Source organism: Coffea arabica, chromosome 7e (genome assembly GCF_036785885.1).
Source record: "Coffea arabica cultivar ET-39 chromosome 7e, Coffea Arabica ET-39 HiFi, whole genome shotgun sequence".
NCBI classification, from domain to species: domain Eukaryota; kingdom Viridiplantae; phylum Streptophyta; class Magnoliopsida; order Gentianales; family Rubiaceae; genus Coffea; species Coffea arabica.
The window spans coordinates 4,548,509-4,575,421 of record NC_092323.1 but is presented as its reverse complement, the minus strand read 5'-3'; the positions used below and the strand labels follow the sequence as shown (position 1 = coordinate 4,575,421).

Genomic DNA, 26,913 nt, shown 5'->3' with positions numbered 1-26,913 from the left:
AACTTTCAAATTTCAAGCAATCCAACTTCGACAATTATTAACACAACGGAGTCTAATATTTTCTGCTGTCCATTTCTATTGCACTCCCGTTTCCAACCAGGCAGAGTCAATGGTTGAATTCTACTGTGAAAGGACACAATTCCAACCACACATGCTATATATATATATATATATATATGTACGTCACCAAAATGGGTCCTCTTTTGCCGGTTTCACCGCGTCCGTAGACGTGATGGCCCATGAAAGCGGCCTCAGTCTCAGTCGCCATATCAGCCTCATTCTCCATTTTCCAGCTCATGTTCCCCCGTCCCCGCATTACCCCTCCATCCTTCTGCTTTTGTATTATAGTACAGTAGATTAACAGCAACACGTTTGTAGTTTTATCAATGTTGGCCGGCTAATTTTCTACTTCTATTTGTGAGGCGCAGGTAAATTCACCATTAACTACTACAGATGTCATTATGGTAACCCCAAGTTTATGTTAAACTAATACAATGCTATTTTGGCATGTTTCATCTATTGGGACGCCTAGGATTAATGTGATTGTGGAAATCCAATCATGTTGATAATTAATTATTTGTCATGACTCGAAAGTACCGCCCACCTGCTTGATTATATCTTCTCAAGTTCTAAGAGCCCTACCACTCAATTTCTGTCCCCGTTAATAATGCGCCTCGTGCTTTGGGAGGATGCTACTTGCACATGTTCGTTCTAAGCAAAATGGTATTGAGTAATTATAAAAAAAACGCGCCTCTCGCGTTTGTTTGGATAGACTTGATTTCAAATAAAAAAATTTACTTCACAAATTTCAACCATCTTTTTATCTTTTCAATCACCTTTTTATCTCATATGCATCACATCACAAAAAAGTGTTATAATAATTATCTCAAATAAATCATCCAAATAAACTCTTATCCAAACAAACTCGATTTTCTAAGTTAAATCCTAATAGAAAATAAACAGAGATATATCTCACCTCAATGTGATATATATATATATATTCTAAAGCATAATACGGTTAAAGTAATTTAGCATGGGTCAGTGACGTATCCAAGATTTTAATTTAGTGGGGGTGAATCATCAATGATATGATATCAAAAGGAAAAAAAAAATCTACGGCAAATACAACATACTAAATGTAAAATGAAAGTTTAATAAGCTATGATTAGAAATAAGAAATTTTCAAAAGATAAAGACAGAGCATAAGAAAAATGTGAGAATTAAACTCTATACCCTTCTATTTACTGTTCTCGTTTTTTTTTTCTTCTATGTAACATGTACGGTGTTGCTTTAATTACTATTTTAAAGTTGTAGTAATAAAAGAAAGTAGGAGTTAATTTGTCATAAGAAATTTAGGCCTTTGTTCGGAAAGAAAAATTGCTATGTTTTCCAGGAACTCATTTTCCAATCAACTTTTTACCTCACATATATCAAATTACTACAGTAATTTTGCTATAAAAAAATTTAGAAAAATACATTCCAAACAAGGTACTAATTGTATAGTAAAATAGATACGAATGCTATTAGTTTTTTTTTGTCAACCCAGAGAGTATCCCAGTTTTACTAGACTAATCTCCCTGGACCTGGAGTACCTCGCCCCCAAGAGCACCCACGAGGCGATATGTGAAGCAAGACTCGAACCGCTATTAGTTGAGTACTGCCTTTGTGGCGAAATTTCTACTGCGACCACAGTGCGATTGAACCTATTTTGTACTACTAGTACTCCCTCCGTCCCACTTTGATAGTCCTGTTTTTCTTTTTCGTTTGTCCCAAATTGTAGTTCAATTTCCAATTGAAGAATGTAATTGTATTTTAATTTTCCTAAAATACCCTTATTCAATGTAAGTTGTTGTTACTATAAACCTACCCCATTTAATGAGAGTTGATTCTTTTTTTATCATCAATTCAAGTTCCTATAAAGTTATACTCTAATTAATGTGAGGGTATTTTAGAAAAATAGCTACCTAAATTGATTGTTCTAATAAAGTTAACTACTTTTTCTTAAACTGTGTGAAAAAATAACCAGGACTATCAAAGTGGACGGAGGGAGTAATTATTAGTACTATCATGCTGGTGGAATGTGCTTAAATGAGATTACCCTTTTTTTTTTTTTTTGTCTTTTTGAGAGTAAATACCGCACAAGGAACTAAGACCACACGCCTGTGCCAGATCAGAAAATATCAGGACACTGAAAAAAAACCAATCATTGGACCTCAAATCATCAAATAAATAACAGTTGCACATCATGGTTAATTGCATGCATCCAAAAATAAAAGGAAGATGAGTTCGTAGAACCTTTAAAAAGAATGCTGCTCTGACTGACCTGGAAGGTCTCGTACTTCACCTACCAATCCCTGAAAGATCCATATCCTTCATTTGGGATTTTGTCTTCATCATCAATTACTAACATCCAAGAAGACAAGGAAGACAAGGACTAGAACCAATTGATAACAAGAGAGGACCTGTCAAGTTTCAATCACTCGTCCTCTTTCTTCTTCTGTAATTAAATTTGCACAGAGGGAAAAAAAAATCCCAAATGGTCATTTCTCAATTCCACAGTATCTTTTTTTCCCGATCAATAAATTCTTTTGTACGTTGTACCCACCAATAAAAAAAGCTACTGTACGTATAGCAATTAATAACAGCTCTCCATTTTTAGAGGTCTCTTTTTCTTCTTCTGAATTTTGGGGTCAGCGTCATTAACAGTGCACAGATATGTATAGTAAATGGGAGGTTGCGTGAGGCTGTATCTTTCTCTCTCTTTTCCGTCTCCTTAATATATTGGTCACATGGTCATTCATCCAAAGGGTAGATAGAATTTGTGTTCATATTTGTTCTTCTGGGTCTTTGATATTTTTTTCCAAAGTTTTTATTTTTATTTGCCACGACTCTAGTATAGACCGTTTGAAACAATTTAGCCCCCAATATTTCCATTGATTTTTCAACCCCATAACATTGAGCCCTTAATTTTTTAGTCATAGTTGGTGGATTTAGAGCCGAATTGTAAATATCAGGTAAAATTACGATCTTGGTTATTTGGATTAAGTTCAGCGGCCGGGTCTGTGGAATTATCTTGATGAAAGTTTGAGCTTTTTGTTGCATGCACTGATCACCTTCTTGATTTCTGAAAAAGCTGATTTTCTGCAGAATTGGTTACCTTGAATTAGCTTAACATAACTCAAGTGCTTCAGGCTTCCGAGTTGGAAGTCCCCTGATCCTGTGGGATGTTTGTTTCAACTTTACTGATTGAGCTTCCCTTTTAAATTAAAGTTGTTTTTTTGAGGTGAACTGGGATATCTACTACCTTTGTTGTTTGTCTACTAAGAGTTTGGGTTGTCTATGATTTTACTACGTGCATCTCTTCTGCAACTGCAATCCTCACTAAGGATTTCTTCTTTCAGTATGAAAACATTATCTTTAGTTTGTAAATCTTTAGTCGGTAAATCTTTAGTTTGTATTCGTTCTCAGATCTTCAACTCAATCGAAGTGGAATATATCGTTTGCTGCACTTCATTCCAAGACTTCCGAGTTCCAAGCTAACTTTTTTGAGCTTTCCTGACACAGGTGATTTTTGTATAGGAGCTAGCTAGCAGATTGAAACATATTTTGAATCACATACTGAAGAGTCTAAGAATTCAGTGATGACGATTGGAAGCATTAAACCAACTAAAGAAAAGAAGTCAAGAAAGAGCAAAAAATCTGTGGTGAATGAGAAATCCCCTCTGTTGCCCACGAAGCATGAGGAAGATGGTGGCTATGATGAATTCGATGGGGCTTCTTTTAGTGGGGCTGTATTTAATTTGTCAACCACTATTATTGGTGCTGGAATCATGTCCTTGCCGGCTACCATGAAAGTCTTGGGTCTTATTCTTGGGATTGCGGTTATCATATTTATGGCGTTCTTGACAGAAGCTTCAATTGAGTTATTACTAAGGTTTAGTAGGGCCGCTAAATCAGCTTCTTATGGGGGCCTTATGGGGGATACTTTTGGAAAGTATGGTCGCATCTTGCTGCAAATATGTATTTTGGTTAATAATGTTGGCGTGCTCATTGTGTACATGATCATCATTGGTACGTCTGATTTCTGAATTAATAATCTGCTGCATTGAATTGTATTTGAATGTATTAAGATTTCGACTTTCTTTAAGGTTGTCATTTGTATTGTAATGTTATTCGCTGATAAGCTGTTTGCCTAAGCTTCCTACTTTTGTTGTTATATAGGTGATGTGCTTTCTGGTTCAACATCTGCTGGAATTCACCATCCTGGTGTCCTGGAAGGGTGGTTTGGAGCACACTGGTGGAATGGAAGATTTTTTGTTCTTCTGGTAACTACCCTTGCCATATTTGCACCATTGGCAAGTTTGAAGCGTATAGGTAAAGTCCTTCTCACTAATGTGTGGAATTCATATGTCAGATACCGCAGAGATTCTGTTTGTTATCTGTCTCAAGCATGCCATTTTGTTTTTAAGTTAAATTGTCTCTAAGGTCTTCCGCAATTTATTTTCTCCTTGAACTAAGCTATCTAGAGATCAATTCTGGCTTCTTCTTGTAAAAATTGGATTTGCTCATGAGAAAGCAAAATCAAAGTGTGGCAGATGTTGCAGCCATTTTTTGTGGCATTCACCCTACTATCGCTAAATCAATGACCTAAGGGAATCAAGATGCTGTCTTTTGTTTGAGCTTTGTACTGAATCTTAATTGAAGCTCTCATGCATGTCATTGAAGATTTGGACTAATGAGCTCTCAAATTTTCTCCTAGATTACAGTTTTTTAAAATTGAATCTAAAATGTGGAATCTCTGACAACTTCGTCTTCTGTTTGCAGATTCATTGAAATTTACGTCTGCATTATCTGTTGGACTAGCTGTGGTTTTCCTTGTTATTACTGTGGGAATTACTGTTTTCAAATTGATCAGTGGAACCATTTCGATGCCTAGACTGCTTCCTGATGTTTATGATCTGACATCATTCTTTAAGCTCTTTACCGTGGTTCCTGTTTTTGTTACGGCCTACATCTGCCACTACAATGGTATGAATAACTGATCCTTGGACTTGTTTCTTGCTGTGGTGATGTTAGTTAAATGAGTGGGGAGAAACACTAATAAAAAGGCAGGAAATGAAATTCATGTAGGTCACAAAAGTGATTGGTCAGATTTATGTAAGATGGCATCCAAATTTATCTGACCTTGGCTGGACAAGTTGTTTTGTTGCAGTTAATTATTCTTTCCTCTGAGCCTTTTATAATTGTGCAATTTTTTTTTTTTTTTTTACTGCTTATTTGTAATTGGAGTCTAGATAGAGGCAAAACGGTGATAAGAAAAGGAAAATAGTAAAACTAAACAATTGGATTTAGGTCCAAATTAACATCTGCACTTACTCAGTCCAATATTGCAAGCTTTTTCTCCAGAAAATACATCCTAAATCTATGAAGCTGCATTTCTGATATCTAAAATTATTGCAGTTCACTCGATAGACAACGAACTTGAGGACAACACCCGGATAAAAGCAGTTGTACGAACTTCTCTTACTCTCTGCTCATCTGTATATGCAATGGCGAGCCTCTTTGGATTCCTACTATTTGGCCAAGCAACTCTCGATGATGTACTTTCCAACTTTGATTCCAATCTTGGAATCCCTTATGGTTCCCTGCTTAATGATGCTGTTCGCATTAGCTATGCTGCCCACTTAATGCTTGTCTTTCCTATTGTTTTCTATCCTTTACGGTTGAACTTGGATGGCCTCCTGTTTCCATCTGCGAGGCCATTAACTTCAGACAATCTTAGATTTGCACTAATCAGCATGAGTCTCATCGGTCTCACCTTTGTGGGTGCAAATTTCATACCCAGCATTTGGGATGCTTTCCAGTTCACTGGAGCGACTGCTGCTGTTTGCATTGGATTCATATTTCCTGCTGCTGTTACTCTCAGGTTAGTTAGCTAAATGTCATGGAATCAACAGCCACTCATATGCTTTAAAACATTCTGGTATTTTTTGCAAATTTTCTAACTTCCAGGTTATGTTGAATAGTTAAGAGGAAACATCTGAAACTTTTTAATATACTCCCTCAATCCCACTTTGATAGTCTTGTTTCTTTTTCATCCAGCCCAAATTATAGTCCACTTTCCAATTGAAGAATATAATTAACTTTTTATTTCTCTAAAATACTCTTATTTAATGTATTTTGTTAACTAACCTATCTTATTTAATATAGTTAAATTTGCCAAAAAGCATTGGCATATCAATATTGTTGTTGTAATTAATGTAAAAGTATAATGATTTACTCATACTCCTAATACTCTTAAGACACTTATGGCAGTAATTGTTGTAATTAATGTAAGAGTATTTTAGGAAAATAGTAGACTAGATTTACTCTCCTAACAAAGTTAAGTAACTTTTCTTAAATTGTGTGAAAAAGAAACCAAGACCATCAATTTTCACCAAATGTTTTGCTCTTGATACCAACAACCTTCTTTTTTCCAAGTGGGGAAGAGGGGGGTTTAGGAATTGAACCTAGAATTCCTGGAGCCTCAACCTCACATGGGAGAAGGTTTTGTATTTAAGAATGAGAGCCATAGTTCCACTGAGAAGATTATCCATCATCCTCAAGTTTCGTTACAGGTACGTGATTAGCTTTGGCTCAAAATTTCATCTTGTACATATATTCATGACTCGCTTTTCTTGTTTTCCAGGGATAGACATGGAATAGCCACAAAGAAAGACAGGATCTTGTGTATATTCATGATTGTAGTTGCTGTATTCTCTAACCTGGTGGCCATATATAGCGATGCTTACTCATTGTTCAAGAAAAATGCATCACCCAGGGGGTGATGTCTCCCTTTACTTTGTGCTGAAATGAATGTGGCAGTCCTGGCTACATGCACCATCTTGAAGGTTCCCAAAATGTGGGATCACATGTTGCCGAATGGGGAAGAGTTCGGGTCTTGCAGGATATCTGCCCCATAAAACTTTTAATAGAAGCGCTCTGCTCAATTTATTGTTGAGGTAATTCGTTTGATATGTATACAAATGTAGGTGGAACCTGGCTTTGTAATTTGCTTCGATGGGCATTGTTGTTTTCAACTGTCCAAATTGGATTTCTGTTTGGTGGAAGAAGTCGCAGAAACACAGGATCAAGCTTGTTCATATTTCTTGTATCTATTGGTTTGCCAGTATATTATTCCTTGTAAGAATCTTGTGTGATGATTCTGGTTATGGCCCTTTTTCATGGAATGTCGTGATTATCAAATACTAGTTAAATACAACCGTTTGTTGTGCTTCCTCCTACCAGAAAATCCAGTTTATATGAAGAGAAGAGAAAATTCGAGTTCACCCGTACAAAGAAAGAATTTGGATTTGCTGCAAGTAGGCTACAGGCTATTTCCAGGGCATGTTACAAACATTTTTAATGATCTCTGAAGCCTGCTTCACAAGTCATCAATGAGATTTCTCTTTTGATTCCAGGAGTTGATTCGAAGAAGAAAACAAAGATTTGATACAATTCAACCTTTCAAAGTCGGATGACTACATTTGAAAAATACAAAAGACAACCGTCCGAGACGACAATGAGTATTCAATCAACCTAACTCGCGAGATATTTAATCATACTCGCCCCACATCTCACAAGAACTGAATTTTTTGGGTAATCAATAATTATTAGCACGCCTAACTTCATGTGAAATAAGAGTACTACAAACTATTGGTCGGTGGCAGTACGGCAGCTAGGTGTATCCTAAATATTCGAACAAAATACTACCACAATAATCAACTAATATCAGAGGCCATCTATGTACAGAAACAGCTATCTCAATTTTCAGCATTCCATCTTCCTAAAACAGAGATGCAAGGGATAATATACATGCTATGATCTTACAGATTCCCGGTGCTGGTCACAAAAGGGACCAGCCTTCTATAATCTCTCCTCCTCCCAAGTGCACAACCATCAAGCACCCGACCAAGCATTAAACGGGTGTTCTGCAATGCCAGCTCCCTAGGTGGCAAACCAGATTCAGTTGCATTTTGCATGGGGGGTGTGGAACCAGCCCCAAGCCCTAATCCCATTGCCAATTGTAATGGCCCACTTCGAGCCTTAAATGAGGTCTGCGGTGCCAGAATCTTTTCATCTGCCACACCAAGTCCATTTTCAAATGATATTGGATCGTGAGGATGAGAACCTGGCAAAGAGCTACAACTTTGCAAGAGGGCTTCCAATACACTAAGTGCCTCCCAGCACAAAGTACTCTCGACCAGTTGAGACACAATTGCATACATATGGGGACTCTGAGCTGCATCCATTGGAGTATGCTGAAGCAAGGCCTTCAGCATAAGAAGTATGACACGCTGGTATTCAACGGGCCCTTTTTCCAGGAGTCTTAGAAGGTGCCCAAAAGCTAAAGCTGAATGTTTTGGGAACCACTCATTGCACAGGAGGGGTGAAACACAACCAAGAAGGTTGTCTATGCTCTTGATCTCACCACGCGAGTAAAACATAAAAACAGTGGCTAGCTCATCCAATGATTTAGCTCTGCACCAGATAGCAATATTGGTCGCAACAGAACAAGCCTTTTGGTACTGCTGTTGGAGTGGAGAAGCAATCCCAACAACTGCATCCTGACTGAGCTGTAAGCAAAGCCAGGGAAGTAAGCCAGTGATGTGCATCAAAAGCCGTGTTTCCGCATCCCCGAATATTGAATCACAGGAGTGCACAGTGATCCGTGACAAAACCTCTATAGAAACACCATGACTAACAGTTGACATAAGCCCTTTAAGAACAAGAGGCTGGACTCCTTCAAATGCTGGTACCTTGCCATTAGAGAAGGGTTCTTGGGCACTCTTTGATTCCAAACGCTGAAAGTCAGTACCATATGATGCGCTTGTATCCAGCTCATCTCGAGGCATGCTAGACAGAAGCACATTTTCAGTCGTTCTATCGCGGAAGGATAAACGATCAATGACTCTTGAGAAGAGCTCAAGCACTTGGCAATAAACATGGACAAAATCTGTGTGCATCATAGCTACACAACCCCAGAAAAGCTGGGGGTAGAGAATTACCTTTTCCGGCTCCATATTCTCAACCATCACCTGCAATGTCAACAGGATTTCCATAATGAATCCTAATACTGCTGGTGCTGGATTTGCCAAGCATCTATGGAGGCAGCGAAGCAAAGAGACACATGCATCATTAGTGACACGAGGACGTAGTGCACGATAAATCTGGTGTGAGCGACAGGCAAGATGTCTCGATGTGCACTCCATAGCCCATTTAAGAGCCTCTGCTCCCCAAGTTTCCCGAAGATCTCCTTGAAAGAAGATAGCATCCACCATGCTCTGCACAAGGGCAGACAAGAGTGCTGCACTAGGGAGCTCAGTCCTTACAACTGTGGGGTCCTCATTCTCCCACATCATACTACCACGTTTTGACTGTACATATTTAATCAAGCTCACAACCTGCTGCTTGTTTTCTCCGTCATTATTTTCTACCTCGTACAACTCCAAGTGGCGGCCTGCAAGCGAATAGAGCAGATTAACAAGCAAGTGCTGGCAATGCTCCAACACAATATCCTCTGAACTATCCATCGAGACAAATGTGACATGAAAGAGCAAAGGCAAGTGCTCTCTGAAATCCTCATCATTCTCATAAGCGATTTCAGCAAGCAAAATCAGTGCAATGTCAGCATGAGTCAATGAATGTTGCTGATGTCCTTGCAAGGCAGATTGAAGTTCCTTTGCATTTACACCATGCATCGCAGTGCTGGAGTGCAAACCATCTTCCCCAGAGTTTGGCGTGTCAATGAGGTAGTCTCCACTGTCTCGAGAGACATGGCGACTCCGCAAGCTCCCTGTTGAACTGCGGACTCCCATCAATGGCCCTGACATGTTCACAAGTGAAGGAAGAAGTTGGCCAGACCGACCAGCAGAAACAGGAACAATATTCAACTCAGGCGGCATAGAACTTAGTGGGCCAGAGGCACTTCGGCCTCCAACAGCCGCTGTTCTCCAGCTCAAGCTTCCGCTCGTGTTCCTTAGTGGACCATCAAGGGATCCCCGAACCAACAAAGGTGACATGTGAGGCTGGCTGTCTACAACAGAAGCAATCTGAGTAGCAGCAGGCCCCTGAGAGAATTCCAACACAAAATTCCCATTGGCGTCAGCCTTACTAGCACTAGGTCTCATGGATTCTACGCTGTCCTCGAGCATCCGCTGAGACAATTGGTAAACCAAGTGATCAATTGTTCTCTGTGGGCATATTCGAGCTAAATATAAGCTAACTCTTTTTGCAACTGAAAAGTACGTAGCAAATGCCCCACTAATTTCTGGTGAGGCGTTTGAATCACAATCTTCAATCCCCTTTGTAATCAAGAAATCTAAAACTGGACTAATATTCCGAGGCTTGCTTGCTATTGTGCTCCAAAGCTTTTCAATTTCATCAGGGAACTGATCACCATGTCGCCATGTCACATAGTAAAGACTTTTCAACAGTCTTTCACTCCAACCCGAATCCTTGAGTTTCCAAAAATTGAGATTTTCAATCCACGGAGCCATGCAGGTAAGTACTTGATGCTGTGCAATTATATCAACTGCATCAAGTTGCCTCTGCATTATTTCTTCACAAAGTAGCTGACTCAGTTCAGGATGATCTTTTGCAAGTTTACATGAGAGTTTGTACTGGAATTGTTGATACGAGTCCGGGAGGTTGCCAACAACAGCAGCTCTATAGCTTCCTGAGCCTTCAGTGCCGTCCTCAGCCCACTCACGTACAGAAAGTGTCTCAAGCATTTGAAGGGCATCATCACGGATTTGTCGAGATGGATCAACCACCTTATAGAGGATCAGGCTTAAAAGCCTCTGTATTTCACATTTAGGTATCTCTTGACGCATGTAGACCTCAGCCAGCACACTGAAGTAGCCATCAGCTACGGCAGCGTCAGAATAATAGCACTGCAAAAGACATATGAAGTGAACTTGTTTGAGTTCAATATTTAGGGCACCATCCATGACAACAAACACTCTGACAAACTGTGATAGACAAATTTAACTCTTTGCTTAAAGCCAGCTATTTACAGAGTAGCAAATGATAATTCAACCATGAAGCAGTTATTTGAAACAGTAGCAGACAGCAGGATGACATGATACTTACCTGATCAATGCAAGCAGGAAAGAGGTCCATGTTTGTAAGAAGAAGATTCTTCAGAGCCAGCTTTGCAAGGGAAACTCGAAGGTGGCCACCTCTATGCTTATCACGACCAGTTGCGCCTCGGCCACCCTCTCCTGTGTATTTTGAGTAAGATGGTGTTCTTGGATCTGCTGGTGAATAACCAAATGGGGCCCTTGGTGCTGGCTCAATGAACAAGCTGTTAATCCAAGATATAACCCGTCCACTCATCTTTCTTGCATTATCATCAAAACAAGGCCCGTACAAGAGTGAAGCCATGGCATTCATCGAGGCCCACTGGATTGCCTCAACCTGCTCACCTAATTCCTTATCAAACGAAAGTTTATCTATGGAATCTTTTGAACGGCTATGCTGAGAAGACTTGTATCGTTCAACTTCACGACGGTAATCATTTACTCCTTCTTGACTCCATGTGCTACCTGTCTCGTCACTCCAGGACATCAGCAGATCAAACAGCCGCTTTCTAGTTCTAATATCAAATTTCTCTGATTTTGACTCAACAAATTCAGGAGCCAGCGATCTTAGAACAGAAGCAAGTGCAAAACGCAGGGGCTGCATATCTTGAAAACTTTCAGAAGGAGCTGTTAATATATGTTTGGTAGTTTCTTCAATGAACTTCAAGTAATGAAGGCGAAAAACTGGTTTCCGGCTTAGCATGCCAGGCCAGATATTCTCAGAAAGTGAACGGTAAATATTGGCAATGTGGATGCGAAGTTCCTCACGACGAGACTTTTGACTCTGTAACAACAGAGGAGAAAAAATAAGTATGAACACATCCGATGGGAATTCTGTACTTGTATATTAATGTAGAAAAATAAACAGGAATACTACATCTATAGATCCACCGACAAGATAACTAGTAATTAGAACAGAAAATTAGGTGACATTTGCAGTTAAGCCATTGATTTGTTCCTGACTGGATCAAATATTTGCACTTCTCACAGTTACTATTTTGTGCTAACTAGATAGCTTGGCTTTTGGTGCTTTCCTTTCTAACAATAGAGTTAAGTCGACTTGAGAAAACTAATACTGTTGGGGTAAGGAAATACAATCATGGGGCGAAAACCATTTAATAAACCACCACTATTTAACACTCACTTATCAGGGTAGAGTTTTAGTTATTTATTTATTTGGCAAAGAAAAAGCTAAATCAAAGACGGATACTAAGATAAGGAGCAATAACCAAATGAACTGCCTTTTATTTGCTTGCCACTCCTTGCCTGCAGACTGAGCACTTATAATTCTGAATTAGTTCATTTACAAGTGCCAAGATATTAAGGTAAATGACATGCCCTCCCAAGTCCATTTTCTATGCACGCAACTCTTCTTTGGCCCTGCCCACCATTTACATGTCACATTAAACTTCAAACAGCTAAACCATCTTGAATAGAGTTGCATCAGCATCCTGACAATTTAATAGCATTCTGTACAATATCAAGATCAGCTTCCGTCAGTTGCTTTTTCAATCTACTTAAGTTGCTATAGCCAAACAGAATACAACTTAAATTGCTTCAGTATTTCTAGGCTTTAAGGTCAAACAACAAACAGGGCAAAGAAAACCATGCTCACCAAAAAGGAAAGGGAGAAAAGAGGAGATATGAATGAAAAACATCAAACAATGACAAACCATCAGATCAAATTACGTTCACAAAAAAGTTCCTGAAAGAAGCTAGGTACAGACAAAGATGGCACCTTTCCCTATATCAGGGGCACTTCTGACTAAAGCTTCTGTATTCAGAAGAATTTCCAAAATCCTGTGAATCTCCATTGGCTTATTTATTTAAAAATTAGAATCAATCTTTCTTAAGCTTTCCATACCCTTAATTTTTTATTAAAGACTTAGCACCATCTTACTTCTTCAACATGCTTTGTTACTGCAAAAGTTCGAGTAATATGAGCATTTTACCAACGTGTAAAATGGGTTACAAGGGATCATTCTTGTCATTAAATTCCTTTTGACAAGGAAAGTCAATAACCTGATTGAAAAGTTAAACCAGTGGCAAAAAAGAGAACAACAAACTGTAACTTTGCACAGGTCTTTGGGTAGCTATCCACAAGCATCAGCCAACTGCTTCATAGTTGTGAACCCAGTCACACTAACATCAAAGAAATTTACGTGACACATGGACCAACACTGAAGGAATGGCAAATGCAAGTTAACCATAGAGTGTCTAAGAGCATTGATCTGTGGTTTTATGCATAACTCCCTCCCTCCTCCCCCCCCCCCCCCCCCAAACAAAAAAAACCCCAAAAAAAACCAAAACAAACTTGCTGGTGCAGTCAAGTTGCAAAAAATTAGGAAGGACAGAGAAAAAGAAGACATTGTACCCTAAGTGCCATCTTAGTACCTTCCACTTTGGTTTTCCTTCAGTTTCAAGAGAAACTTCATCGATGAAAGATGCAAGTTCACTAAACATGACTTCACATATTTCCAGATGTGAGTGGCCAAGAGCCATGGTAGCTGCATGCTGCAACAAAAGAGACAATGAACCGATTGACATATTAGCAAAGCATAAACAACCAAAGAAATTTCTTTTTAAAACTTCTGCAGGTTGGAAGAAGCTTCGAAGTCTACTTCTTATCCAAATTCATGATCTGAACCATTCTATAGAATCTATATTTTTGTTGGTAATTGTTTTGTAGGCACCATAAGAATGCCAGTGACTCACAAATGATTAAACAATTGAGTCTCAGACCTTGTGTACTTGTGGGTCCATTTATACAGTAATTTGCAGGTGCTTTTGTTGTAGACTCCAGATTAGACAAAATCCTATGAAATCTGAAAGAATACAAGTAGCTACTACTCACTACATGTGCTTCCGAACCAGCCTTCAAGGAAGGAAAAATGAGGTGAAATAATTCTTTTGTTGCTGCTGAACCGCCACCTTCCCTGCTATCCGGCGGACATGAGCACGCAAACATTGCATACATCAGCCACTGATCTAGTTTGTTATCTGTATCCTGAGATGGATGGGCTTTTCCACCCAATTCAGCAGGCGTAACGAGAGCAAGGCGCTGAATGACTTCTAACCTACAGATAAACATTAAATCAATATCAAATTTGCAAATTTGTTTTTCAAAGTCACTTGTATACGAAAGCAAAATACAAAACCAGTAATCCAAATCTTTACAAATTCCATCATCAACGAGACCAAAGTACACATTTATCTCAAGAATTCTAGATGTCAAGAAAAGGCAACCCTTGGTCCACCAGCATGGTTGCTTCATTGCAAAACCAGCAGGTACAGTAATAATGATGGGGCTGAAAATGATCTGAGCAAAGTGGAAAATCAAATTATCCAAACTTGGCTTGATTTTCTGACAAGTTCTCTGTCCATGCCAGACATGATTGGTATGTGAATTTGTAACAGAAAAGCTAATCTCAAACTTACTGAACGATTTTTTAAAAGCTAAAACTGGAGTCAGGCATCACGCATCTAGGATCATCAGCCATCCATATAAGAAGAGGTTAAGACAAATCAGGATGTCCAGTTACAAAACCTATAATCCAATAGCACAGAAACCTTGAAGAAGAGAGAGAGATGTGCATATAGGGTTAAAAGGTCCAACAATATAACCAATATGCAAATCAGTAAGGTCCTTGAGAAAATATCGCTTCAGGGACAAATTAACCTAAACGAAACCAATGGGCCATAAGCGATAAATACGGATTGCATACATTTCCAGAATAAAGATGGTGAACAATATAGCAGTATACTTACTTAGCTTCCTGAACAGAACTTGGACAAAGCTCAGCAGCATACTTCACAAGCTCGCTCAGGCAATGAGCCCATCTGTTCTTGTCAGGGCTCTCAAATAGTATGGACTGGAGAGTGACATCAGGAGGTACAGCATCAGATTCTCGTCTCAAATCAAAAGGCCGTCCAGAATCCCAGTAACAGCTCTGCACAATATCATCCTACAAAAGACATGTTGTGTGATTCTTTAATGTAATAAATTAAAAGAAATAAAGCATACAAGAATACTTAAATGTCATCTAAGTAAGAAAAGGCATTCACCCCATTTTCTTCTAAAACATCAATTAAAAATATTGGCTCAGCATCCTTTCTCAACAAATGATCTGATCGCTCAACTACTGAAAGCTCTCGTATATCATTTCGTAAAGCTCTAACACAACGAAGCAACTCCAATGCCGTGTGCCTGATCTGGCTATCAACAGAACTTAAGAATATAAGACCAACTGCATCTATCTCTGAAGCACGAAATTCAATTGCATCTTGAGGTTGATGGAAAGAAGACTTTTTGAGTCCTTCATTTCTCTGGAGACGTTTGACATCCATGGTATCAGATTCAAACTTATCATCAGCCAGACAAGCTCTCCAGAACCGCATGAGTTCCAGAAGGCGCCCTAGTGATGTTTGAATAAGAAGAGGGAACTCATCCGGGAGACGCAAAATAAAATTTGCCATCCCTCTCATTACTGCAAAACGGCGATGGGGAAGATACCTCACAATGCGATTGAGTACTTGTACAGCTTCTTCTCGAACTCCAGGATCAATACTGATGCCATGTTGAGGAATTATTTCAGTAATTTTATCACTTCGGCCTACTTCTTCAATCAGATATGGTATGCACTTAAGAACTGATCGGAATAGATATCCCTGAGATTTCTCCTTAGTTACAGAATCTGTGGAGGTAGACCATCAATATCTTAAAGGCCAATTTGTCAACACAGTGAAGAAATTAACAAAGAAGAAGAAGCAGAAGAAGAAATTCTAGAAGTTTGAAGACTGACAACCATATTCCTAAAGAGTTATTCTATGAGAAGATGCATGCAATACAAGCAACATTAAGGGAATAGCTTAAGTAGTAAAAAAAGAAGACTCAACAGATGAATAACTATATAAAAGATAAAATACAAGGAGAAAGGAAATACGATCTGGTCTATAAGATAGAAGAACATAGACAGACCAAAGTAAACAAAATAATACTAAATTTTGGTAGGTAACCAATACCGATTGCAGTCCTTGAACAAGTTAAAAGGGCTTGACTATATGCTCTATGGCAGGATCTCAGAATAGATTCAATTGCAGCCTTCACTTTTGGAACATAATGCCCAACGCCCTGAACTGTCAAAGTGAAACAATTTCATAATAATCTACACGTTTCAACAACAATAAAAAGATAATAGATACAGAGTACTTGATGTGTAACTCATCATTTTACCATGAAGAATTTCCAAACCAACATGCTGGCTTGTAGGGGACATGACAATGGCAAGCAAAGCACGAAGTCCAATAACCTTTGCTTCACTTAAATTATCTTGCTTCAGTAATTCCAATATCATATGGTTCATAGCAAAATCAAGGTTATGCTCCGCAATGGTGACACAAAATTCTACAAGTTTATCATGTTGGATATCCTGTGTAAGCATTCCTTTCCTGATACTAGTCAAAAGCTGTGAAGTTACACTGTCCAGATAATCCCACACACGATTTGGAGGTTGAGAATCTCCATGAACACTCAAGTAAAACCTCAAAACTCGATGCAGACAATCTAGGGCCATGAAGCGATGGTTCTTATCCTGCATAAAATATCCAATTATATTTTTGTGGACCACCAAAAGCATGCCAAAACAATATCTCTTCAGGCCTTGACAGGGCAATGATCAACTGATGGAAGAAAAGAAAGGGAAAAACAGCCCTGGTCAAGATTAGATGAAGCATAGCTCACCTTAAGATGTTTGTATAGTTGTTCCATGTGGGTACCAAAGTTGTTGAGGAAAACATTAGGATCGCCGAGACAAAGAAGAAGTGTCACCAAAGGGTAACCAACCTGAACATAGAAAAACTTTCTAGGTTCAGAAAAGGAAATGAACCAAAGAAAAGCATTTGTAGAACTAGGACTAAAAGAAAATTGAGTGTCAATTTGTTATTTCTTAAGGAACAGCCAACCAAAAAGTCCTTCATACTATCAACAATAATAACCAATCAAATTTGCTTAGAAGGACATACTACAACCAAGAATCAGCATTATGTGCTACCAAATTAGTTATTGAATTTCTCTTTGGTATGAGTTATCAAAGGCAAAATTACAACCAAAATCCTTCAAACTAATAAGATTCCATGATACCAAAAATTCTACCTAATAGGAGAACTATCAGAAAAAAAAAAAGGGATGGTTTAGTTAGTCGACACTATGGACAACCAAATTTCCCTGTCTTCTATCTTTTTCTTGACGTGCACATACACCAACAGGTTTTCTTGGAGAAACACCTCTACCAGAGACATAAAGCATTAAAGAAGAAAAATTGTCCATCTACAACAATATAAATTATAAGAGATGCATTCACAAGAACTTAAAGCCAAAGAAACCACTTAGTCAACATCTTATATTAGTGAACAGGAATAATGCATGGCACTAAAATAATCAGGCATAAGATCTCCAATAAAGTGCAGCATGTTTGTTGGTTTTCCTGACATTCAGCAAAAAACTGAAGAGTAGCACAAACAAGAAAAAGAATTCAGTTATATACAATTAATCTTATCTGTATAACCTTGTCCCATCACTAAAATACTTCAGTAACATCGAGTTTAATATCGTAATTCAAGTTTTTCCAGCAGGCCTTAAAAACTTCATAAAGTCCTCCCTCCCTCCCTCTCGTTCTTCTTTCCCCACACTCTCCCCTCTCCCCTTTCCCTTCATCCGCACATGTCAAAGCTTTTTAGAAGATATTTCACTTCAAATTACAAAATGAACATAGATCCCAGAAACTAAACAATATAAAAGAAATAGAAGGCAAAAATATATGCTTTTCATGTACTTACAGATATATGCTTGCTCTGTTTATCCATCCAATACATGAGGTGCTGCCTAATGCGTGCAACAGCTTCATACCAAAGAGTAAGAGCAGGTTCCACACCTGAAGGAGGCCATTGACCTTTTCCTCCATCTGCAAGTGGTGCTAATATGTTCGAAAGCATATTGCACAAGGCATGGTGAAGTTCACTTTTTCGTTTATGGGGTGCACGATTAAGAGGATTAGCCTTTGCAACAAAGGAAGCTGATGCATTCAATCCACCCTCCGTTTTAACCTGACATACATCTTATCGTTACAGAAATTATTTCATTCAAAACTGACCAATAACACAAATCCAAACTTACCCCAAGCTTAAGGTAGCGCATCCCATTGATAATACAAAGTGTTTCACTTCGAGCAACACTGGTATCTATCCGACGAGTATTCAGTTCCATGAAAAAGCGCTCAGTCACAGAACTAAATCTGTTAAGACAAAGAGAAACTGTTAAAAATTTTTGGGGAAATATCATGATCACATTTTGAAGATATTGGGGGAAACCAGTTATTAAGACCTGCCCAAGTTAAATTTAGAGTATCATTCAAACTAACTTGAACTATACTAACAACAAATGGATCCAGCTCTATTTACAGTCAGTTTAATTGATATTCTGTTTACCTGATCCGAGACAAAGCACCAAGGAGCTGCGCAACGAGATCCAAAAGAAGGCCCCTCAGATCCACCAAAGAAGGATACTCAACCTGGCTAACAACCCTGCAATAACCAGTAACTATATATCATGCAATGACTGTGCACGTCATAAGCCAACAAGTGAAGAGCATTTATTCCCAAATGCTGGTCCAAAAAAATGCTAAATCATGATAGTATGGCAAAGATAGCAATTCCAAAAACTTCATTTTTAATCACACATACAACAGCACTAATCTCATCCTTATTAAATATTATTCAACACCACTCAGTTCACTAATTGGTTCAGCTTGAAATATGAAATTCAACAAGCGAACAATACAAGCTCCTATTGGTTAACAAAGTTTAAACATTCTGAAGGCATTCCACTCTAAACTACAATATTTGACTTTCTAACTCGTCTCAGGAAATAAATCAAACAAGCTAAGAACCTTTTACCCAATCCAAACTAACACAGGCAGACCTTCTAAGACACTAGAGACTTAAGAAACTAATTAACAAAATAAAAATGAAAATTTACTCTACCAGGAACAAGAATCTGACCATGGAGTTCTACTATATAGAAAATTCAGCTACATTAGCTTTTACCTGTCTGCGTTGATTAGCCAGTCGAAAACAAAATTTTCAAGTCCAATCCAGAGCTTCTCTGCAGCAAGATAAGTTAGCATAACAGAAGAAAAGAACAGCGCCCCCCCCCCCTTTTCTTAAAAAAAAAAACGACAGGAACATGTGAAAACCTGTAAGTCCCTCTTGTGGGCAACACTCCACGAAGCGGATGCATGCTGAGCAAAAGATGCACTCCACAGCTAGCTGAAACACAAATTACACAGTCAAGCAAGGTATCTGTACTGTAAAAATAAACATTTCTTTACTTTTGGTCTATGTGCCACCTAATAGCCCAAAGTCATCATTCAAATATATCCTGTGAATTGGGCTTGCAAATTTTAGGAAAGCAAGAACAAGCAAAAGTAGCAAAAAGCAATATTCAACCAATTCAAAATCTAAAGTTTAAAGAAAACTGTCCCTTTATGTACATGTGAATCTTTTGTGAATGGGCTTAATATCATTGTTGCCATTAGAAGAATTATGCAGTTGCGTTACAATGTATGCTTGTGACCACATGCAGGAAATTATAGGGCAAACAGCAATTATTGCATGTAACAGACACATGCATTCTTTTGCCTGCATCTCTGTTATCAACTCATTGGACACGGACAAACCTTTCTCTGAAATGTTGATGCATCATTTGCTCCTTTGGGAGATTCACTGCTAGCAATAGAAAATTGTAGAAGATCAGAAATGCAATTTTTGAAATTATCTTCACTAACAAACAGAAATAAAGAGCATCAGCCTATCTTAAATTTAAACGAGTCCAGCAGCAGCTAATAATTCCTAGGGAACTTGTGTTGGAGAAGGAAACAAAAAACACCAGTACTTACACCTTAACTCCAAAGAGCTCACTCTTCAAAGTTCAATAGATTCATTCAGAAAAAAGAATGCAAACCTGTTATACTGACACAAACATCTCCATTTGACTAAAGAATCTTCCAGTTAAGGTGCAGGAGTTAAGCATGTATTCCATTTTATTTGACAATGCTTTTCTTTGAATTTTCTTTATTATTCATCAGGAAGTTAATTCTACTAATGGAAAATAATTGTGGATTATCTGTCTTCTAATTTAAAATTTTTGGCCTTCAAGAGAAAATAAACAAATATAATATGTCCCGTTCAAATATCAAAAGGTATATAGTCATAATAAGAAAAATTGTTCATCAACTTTTAATGGATAAGGCATTCATTATAGGAGCATCTCATGATTAATAAACAAAAAGCGAGTAGCAATCTATATCCCATAAAACCTATAATTAAAAGCTATAAATAACCTTTCTCTCCAGCGCAAAAGGGCTTCCAAAAGAGGCACAGGTGTATGTCGTGCAACCATAGCCAAAGAATCCAATACTTGCTCATAAGCTGGGTCTGATGGCCGGAGGTATTGTCCATCCTGTAACTCCCAAGGCAAATGAAAAAATAAAACTCAGAAATGTAACCAAAAAATACAACTAGCTTTTTCACGCCCCACAAATCGAAAAAAAAAAACTCCTACATTCAGAAACATGTATAGAGTACTAGTAAGTTTACAAGCTCCACAATCACTAATCTAACTAATATGAGAGTAACAGAGATGAACAAAGCTAAGCAAAAGTGGCAGACTGAATATAGACAAATAATTGGAAAATACCTCTCCTGACCTTTCTTCCAGGCATCATTCTTCACTTAAGCTCTCAAGCAAACAACCACTTCATAGATATCCCTAGTCATAGACTTGTTTTGCTTTATCTGCTTTCTTTCTTATTTGAATAGTTGCTCTCCTATAAATTGCTACTTTCCAAAGCCCTTGCTCAAACAACCTAACCTTTACTTCATATCACTTGCATAGCAATGATTATCCAATACTCACTTCTAAAATGATATTAACCACTTATTTCAAACATATATACATATACAATAATAACAATAACAATAACAATAACAATAACAACAAAGACTTATGATTTCAAATTCCAAATCCGGAATTATTTCAAATACAATCTCTAGAATGGCCTGCCCAAAAAATATTTGAAGGACAGGAACAAAAGTCGACTTTATAAACCAGCCGTAACAGTTTAACTCAAATGAAATTCTCCAATTCCGGATTTATATGAAATGCAAAAAATCTTACTTGAGCTTGAGCAGTTTCGATGCGACGCCGGGCAAGCGGAAGAAACCGCTGCAGCAACGCATCAACAATCAGCTTCGCAGCACTCCCAGCCTTCATTTTACTCAGCTTAACAAAACGGCCCTCTCAATTGCTTTCAACTTTAATCTTCCAACCCAACGTGTTCATCTTATACGTGATTCCAGTTTACTATCGCACTACAAACTCAAAAAAAATTAAAAATAATAACCATATAAAACTCTAACGAATTTAGATCATAGGCTAAATTAGAAATAATACAAAATTAGGGTTTTAGAACTAACCTGGACACTACATGCGGAAAGGTCATAATGCTTCTGAAATTAAGATTTTATCGTAATTTTGATGAATCTTCTTCCTCTTCCATGTGGGTTTCATAGTCGGGAAAGTATCTCGTGGCACTATCGTTCCTCTCTGGCCATTTGCTGTACGGATTGGTCGACCAAGCGAACCGGGTCAAATTTAAAAATAAAAAACCAATTTCTTATTGGAATACTGAACCGGTTTAGGTTCTCTCAGTTAGGCTAATTCCATTCGTCAATTGAGATGAGTTGCAAGCGCCGTCAACTACTTTTCCTTTTCTTTTTCCTTTCTATTTATCAGTTTCTTGATTTTTTTGGTATTTAATTTCTTCAAATGCAAAAAAAAACTATCAATATTTTCAATAAAATAACTAATTTCCACCTCCTTCTCTTATTTTGCTATTTCTTCTATACCATCCTTTAGTAATCCTATTTTGATGCTTTTATCCCAAATGTAAACATGTATAAAATACACAATTTTTTAATTTTCTTTCTTAAGACCCCAATGTCCAATTAAGTCCATTTATCCAACTATCCTAGACATTTACCCATCCCCTCTCCCGAATTTTGGTACAATACAGTGAAAAAAAAATATCTTACTATATATAAAAGAGGATAGAGAGATTTGTGTGAACAAATTGTGACTTAATATATTATAAAAGATACTCTTATTTTAAAAAAAAAATTATATCATTTTAACTATTCACTTCCCTACAATCACTCTACAATAAAAAAAAATTTGAACTTTTTGAAATTACTACTTTTCAACAAAAATGATTCTAATCCTTTTAATACTTTTTATTAATTACACACATATTGGGCATGCTTAAAGCTCTGTTTTCAAACTCGGACCGGACCGGCCGGTCGAACCGGTTGAACCGGGAACCGGCCAGGTAGCCGGTCCGAGTCACATTAGAAAACCGGAAATTTAAAACCCGGTCAAAGCCGGTCAAAAACCGGGTTTGACCGGGTTTGACCGGGAAAAAACCGGTTTTTCCGGTTCAACAGTATTTTTTTAAAAAAAAAATTCAAACTTTTTAATATTATGTTTTGACCCCCTAAATTGTTAAAACTTATTGATATACCTCAAATATTTGATACTTTATAAATATTGTCCTAAAATTTGATGTTATTTTTCAATTAAATTCATAATTTTAATTCTAAACTTGTTAATATTTATTAAATAATATAAATTGCTACTTGATTGTTCTAATTTCTTTGTATTTTCTTGTTAAATATATTTGAAACATCAAATATATATGAATATGCCTTTATTAATATCAATATATTATTAGATATTATATATATAACATTTTAATTTTAAAATAATTTTTATTTATGACGTCATCCGGTTCGACCCCTATCGACCCCCGGTCGAACCCATTGACCCCTGACCCCTGACCTCGGCCGAGTCGCTATCCGGTCCGGTTCTGAAAACATAGGCTTAAAGCACTCGAAAATTGAATGAGAGGGTGTTTAGCAACATGGATTTACTATTAATGTGTTAAAAAAAGTTTACTAAAGAATAAATTTTGAACGCGCGTCTACTTTATACTTCCAATATGGTTATGCAAATATAAGAAAATTTTCTTGAACTTCCCTAATCTCTATGGATGGTGATATCGTAGTGGCATGGTTTGCTTTCTTCTTCCTTATTAAACTAAAACTAAAATTGATTTATTTATCAAATACTGTATAATTTTTTTTTATCAAAACTAGTATGTAAGCAGCACCTTTCTTTTTTTAAAGTGGAATTAGCTCAAAACTTGACATCTTTATATTTGGATTTTAATCAAAATAATATTTTCCCCCTTTTTAAGCTAAAAGCATGTTTGCATATTGAAAACCAATAATGCACTTATATGTTAAATTATTCACACATGTTTGAGAGACCTTAAACTTAAAAAAAAAAAAGAAAAAAATCAGAGTAAGTCACAGTCTTGCTACTTGAGAGAAAAAAATATGTATAAAAATCAATTATTCACATTCATTCTAATTTGAAAAATATTGAAACATATTTATGCTTGGCATCTTATTCTTCATATCAATAAGCAAATACCTCTTTTTTATTTTGATTTGATATACTTTTGAAAGAATCCTAGTAGATAATTCGTTTACAACACCAATAATTTGCCTAATTGGATAGCTGATTTCCTTTTGAGATTTATTGGACGTATCACTAGGTACAATCTTAGATCTAAATGAAACCTATTAGTATTATTATTAATTTTTAATGAGTTTGAGTCTGTATTTTTAAATCCAAACTGTATTTATATTCAAATTCTGTAAAAGAATCATGGTTTAGATAGAGTTTCAATTATACAAAATAAACCTACTAGACCCATAATTGGTTGATAACATTTCAAAAAATATAATAGTTGGTTCACAATATTTGATATTGTTAGTTTGTAGTTCTTTCAACATTCCAGTGTTAATTTTAATTGAAAATGATAATTGAATTATAAAAATTATAATATTTAAAACCCATATATATAATTTTTTTTTTAAAATTTTAACGTGTACTTGTATATTGCAGGGGGAAAAAAAAATTACGCTACCCAGATTCATTCGGGTATCGAGTCCTGGTCTAAAAATTGGGTACAAATAAATTTAATGGGTTCAAGTCTAACCCACCCATTAACATGCCTATAATCAATTTAAACTTAGACAAATAGTGGCCAAGTCGGCTTTTCTCTTCACCCTATTCCTTCCCAAATTCCATCTGCTTCTCCGGTTCCCAACTCCTGCCTCCCCTCCCATTCCCTTCCCAAACAATCTGCAGCAAGCCCGTGCATGGCTTCTGGAGCGGAGAACAAGAGTGACCAGCTGGCTGAATCGCTCAACGATCTCTTCATCAATGTTTCTACTATGGTCAAGGGCGAGCTTCAGGTACAGTTCAGATAGCTCGCTCGATTTCTTTTAAGAATTATATGATCTTTATTACTTCTTTCTGTATAATTTTAATAAGCTTGTGGATGTATCTTGGTTCAGAGTCAATTTGTATAGTAAATTTGTGATATCGTGGCTGATAATTTTTCGGGAGAGGGTTAGGAGGATTTAACACAAACAAAATTTCCAAGCTATGAAGGCCATTTTATTTGATACGCCACAATAAATTTAGGCCCATCACCCAATAATATCTAAAACAGTACCTTGAAGGTGCAGCTGCTAGGCGGTCTTAGCATTCTTGTTTTGTAATTTGTTATCTTCTCGAGGCAGAAGCCTTAATTGGTTGATAGTGAATACATGTTGTTATTTGCATTTTTTTAGCTGGAATACGTGATTTGCCAAGCAACAGGCAGTATAGTTTTAGCAAGATGGAGGGGAAGTGGCTCAGCTTGTCTAGAAATAATGGCATGGTTTATGGAGGCCCGAGTGTTTTGAAAGGTAAGGTATCGGGAATGAATGGAGGGAAAGTTTTATGGGGAATCATTAAAACGCTGTTGCACTGAGATGAAAAGGGTTATAGCGGGAGTTGGTAGTTGTTGATGGTGGGTGGAGCAGTGAGGCGGAAGAATTTTGTGTTGGTGATGCTGTGAGATGGGGAGCTGCATGTCTTTAAGTTTTAGAGTCCTTGGACTTAGTGTGTGGGGTGTTGAGAAAAGAGTTGGGTAGAGTAATGGGAAAGGGGAGTGGTCTTGGGTTTGAGGTCTGTTTGATATTTAAGGAATTTTTTAAAATGCTTTTTCAGGGACTTGACTGTACTCATCGCATGTTTATACTTGAACATATATGTTTTAGCAAATCTAGCTATGAAGCGGATTTGAGGTTGACTTAGAGTATGGAGTGACTTGATGAATGCCAGCCTGCTACACAGAGGGGCATCTTCTGAAGCATCTGTGATTAGGATTAACCTCAAGGAAATTCAGCTTTCTAGGCCATCATTCTTTATCTAAATCCCAAAGAATGTTTTATGCTTCCTTGATTTGGTTAGTCACTTTGGGATTTGCTGCTAGATACTCTTATAATGTGATTGTGAGAGTCCGAAGATATGCATTCAGTGAATACCAGGCAGCCGTCATGTATTGGGAATAGTTTCTTCCACCTAGTGTTTAGAGTCTTATGGTTGAAAATTGAGCTTGTTATGATAGAGAAGAGTAAATGCCCCAGAAGCATATGATCTCAGACAGTTACAATTATCTTAACGGTTACATATGTATTTGTCTTTGAATCTTTGAGATGGATGGTATGCTGGTAATGGGAATTTGTGCAAAAAATGTTCTACTTGGAGAAATGTTGTAAAGTTAGTGAATTTTCCTGGTAAATTGCGTTTCCCTGCATTGTAGATAAATCTTATTTTTATGCTTCATTAAGCTATATATGGATGTCCTTATTTTCCTTTCTCATGCTTGTACATGTGCGTGTTGTCTAGATTATGCAGTAGCTCTTTTTCATTCCACCCTCTTCATGATGATATTGTGCCACAGGGAACGAACAATCTATTGGAACTGTTGGAGAAAATGAATCTGAGAGTGGCAGAAGAGTACAAAGGTTTTGGTGATGTGGCTTCTGGATTGAGAGTTTTCATGGATCAGCTGAAGTCCAAAAGTGGAAGCTTTGACGAGTATGTTCAGCAGATTGATTTAATAGAGCGCCAAGTTACAGAGTTTGAAGCTGTAATTTCTATGCTCGATAAATATGTTTCTTTGTTAGAATCAAAAGTACAATCTGTGTACCAAACCCCACCACCATGAATACAATTACAATTTTTTCTTCCTGATATTTGATTCTGATTCTACTTAATTTGCCTCTCTTCTTTTTGCTTGTGTGCGCTCGCGCAACATCCTACTTTCCCAAGTGAAAACGTGTTTGCCTTGGTGATAAACGGGTGCATGACTTCCAGATTATGGCCTTCGAGACGTATGATATATTGGTCTAATCATGCCTTTGCACCCCAATTGATTTCCAGAAAGCGAAGGAATGGCTGACTCTCCTGTGCAAGTTGGCCACCAGGTGAAGCCTGAGGTGCAGTTGTGATTAAGTTCAAACCACGATCCAATATCCATTGACCATTAACCAAGAAAAAATGGTGTCAAGGAACAAGGACACCCCGAATAATTGAACTATTTTAAACTACTACTTTCCAACCAAAAAAAATTATTATTTTCATATATTTTTATTAGTTGCACATACTTGAGTGTGTAAAAAAAAATTGAAGGAATAAACACAACCCAAAAAATTTAAAATTAATTCATTTCAATATCTTTTTATTAGTCGCCACGCACCTGGGTTTGTTAAAAAA

The 26,913-nt window shown here is 37.3% G+C and overlaps 3 protein-coding genes across 5 annotated transcripts; 2 read left to right on the top strand and 1 right to left on the bottom strand.

Annotated features, from left to right (window-relative positions):
- The first annotated feature begins 2,655 nt into the window (after nt 1-2,655).
- On the top strand, nt 2,656-7,261 carry LOC140003944 (amino acid transporter AVT6A-like). Its single transcript, XM_072060014.1, has 6 exons — nt 2,656-3,014; nt 3,565-4,071; nt 4,222-4,374; nt 4,825-5,028; nt 5,461-5,926; nt 6,689-7,261. The coding sequence occupies exons 2-6, from the start codon at nt 3,642-3,644 to the stop codon at nt 6,825-6,827; spliced, it is 1,392 nt and encodes a 463-aa protein (XP_071916115.1). The 5' UTR covers nt 2,656-3,014; nt 3,565-3,641; the 3' UTR covers nt 6,828-7,261.
- Nucleotides 7,262-7,463: 202 nt separating this feature from the next.
- Nucleotides 7,464-21,946, bottom strand: LOC113702360 (uncharacterized). Of its 3 annotated transcripts, none has more exons than XM_072060012.1 (18): nt 21,654-21,946; nt 21,355-21,555; nt 20,519-20,637; nt 19,856-19,901; nt 19,373-19,445; nt 19,224-19,281; nt 18,606-18,701; nt 18,295-18,412; nt 17,958-18,224; nt 16,864-16,965; nt 16,357-16,714; nt 16,146-16,259; nt 15,189-15,817; nt 14,892-15,088; nt 13,978-14,200; nt 13,518-13,637; nt 11,134-11,907; nt 7,464-10,934 (listed from the first exon to the last, which is right to left on the bottom strand). In XM_072060012.1, exons 2-18 carry the CDS (start codon nt 21,448-21,450, stop codon nt 7,866-7,868), a joined length of 6,459 nt encoding a protein of 2,152 aa, XP_071916113.1. In that variant the 5' UTR covers nt 21,451-21,555; nt 21,654-21,946; the 3' UTR covers nt 7,464-7,865. The 3 variants fall into 3 exon arrangements, with proteins under 3 accessions (XP_071916113.1, XP_027079332.1, XP_027079333.1); XM_027223531.2 differs by having other exon boundaries at nt 21,355-21,548; nt 21,654-21,945; XM_027223532.2 differs by lacking the exons at nt 21,355-21,555; nt 21,654-21,946 and adding an exon at nt 20,875-21,121.
- Nucleotides 21,947-24,303: 2,357 nt separating this feature from the next.
- Nucleotides 24,304-26,393, top strand: LOC140010858 (biogenesis of lysosome-related organelles complex 1 subunit 2-like). Its single transcript, XM_072058401.1, has 2 exons — nt 24,304-24,560; nt 26,099-26,393. Exons 1-2 carry the CDS (start codon nt 24,465-24,467, stop codon nt 26,363-26,365), a joined length of 363 nt encoding a protein of 120 aa, XP_071914502.1. The 5' UTR covers nt 24,304-24,464; the 3' UTR covers nt 26,366-26,393.
- The last annotated feature ends 520 nt before the right edge of the window (nt 26,394-26,913 follow it).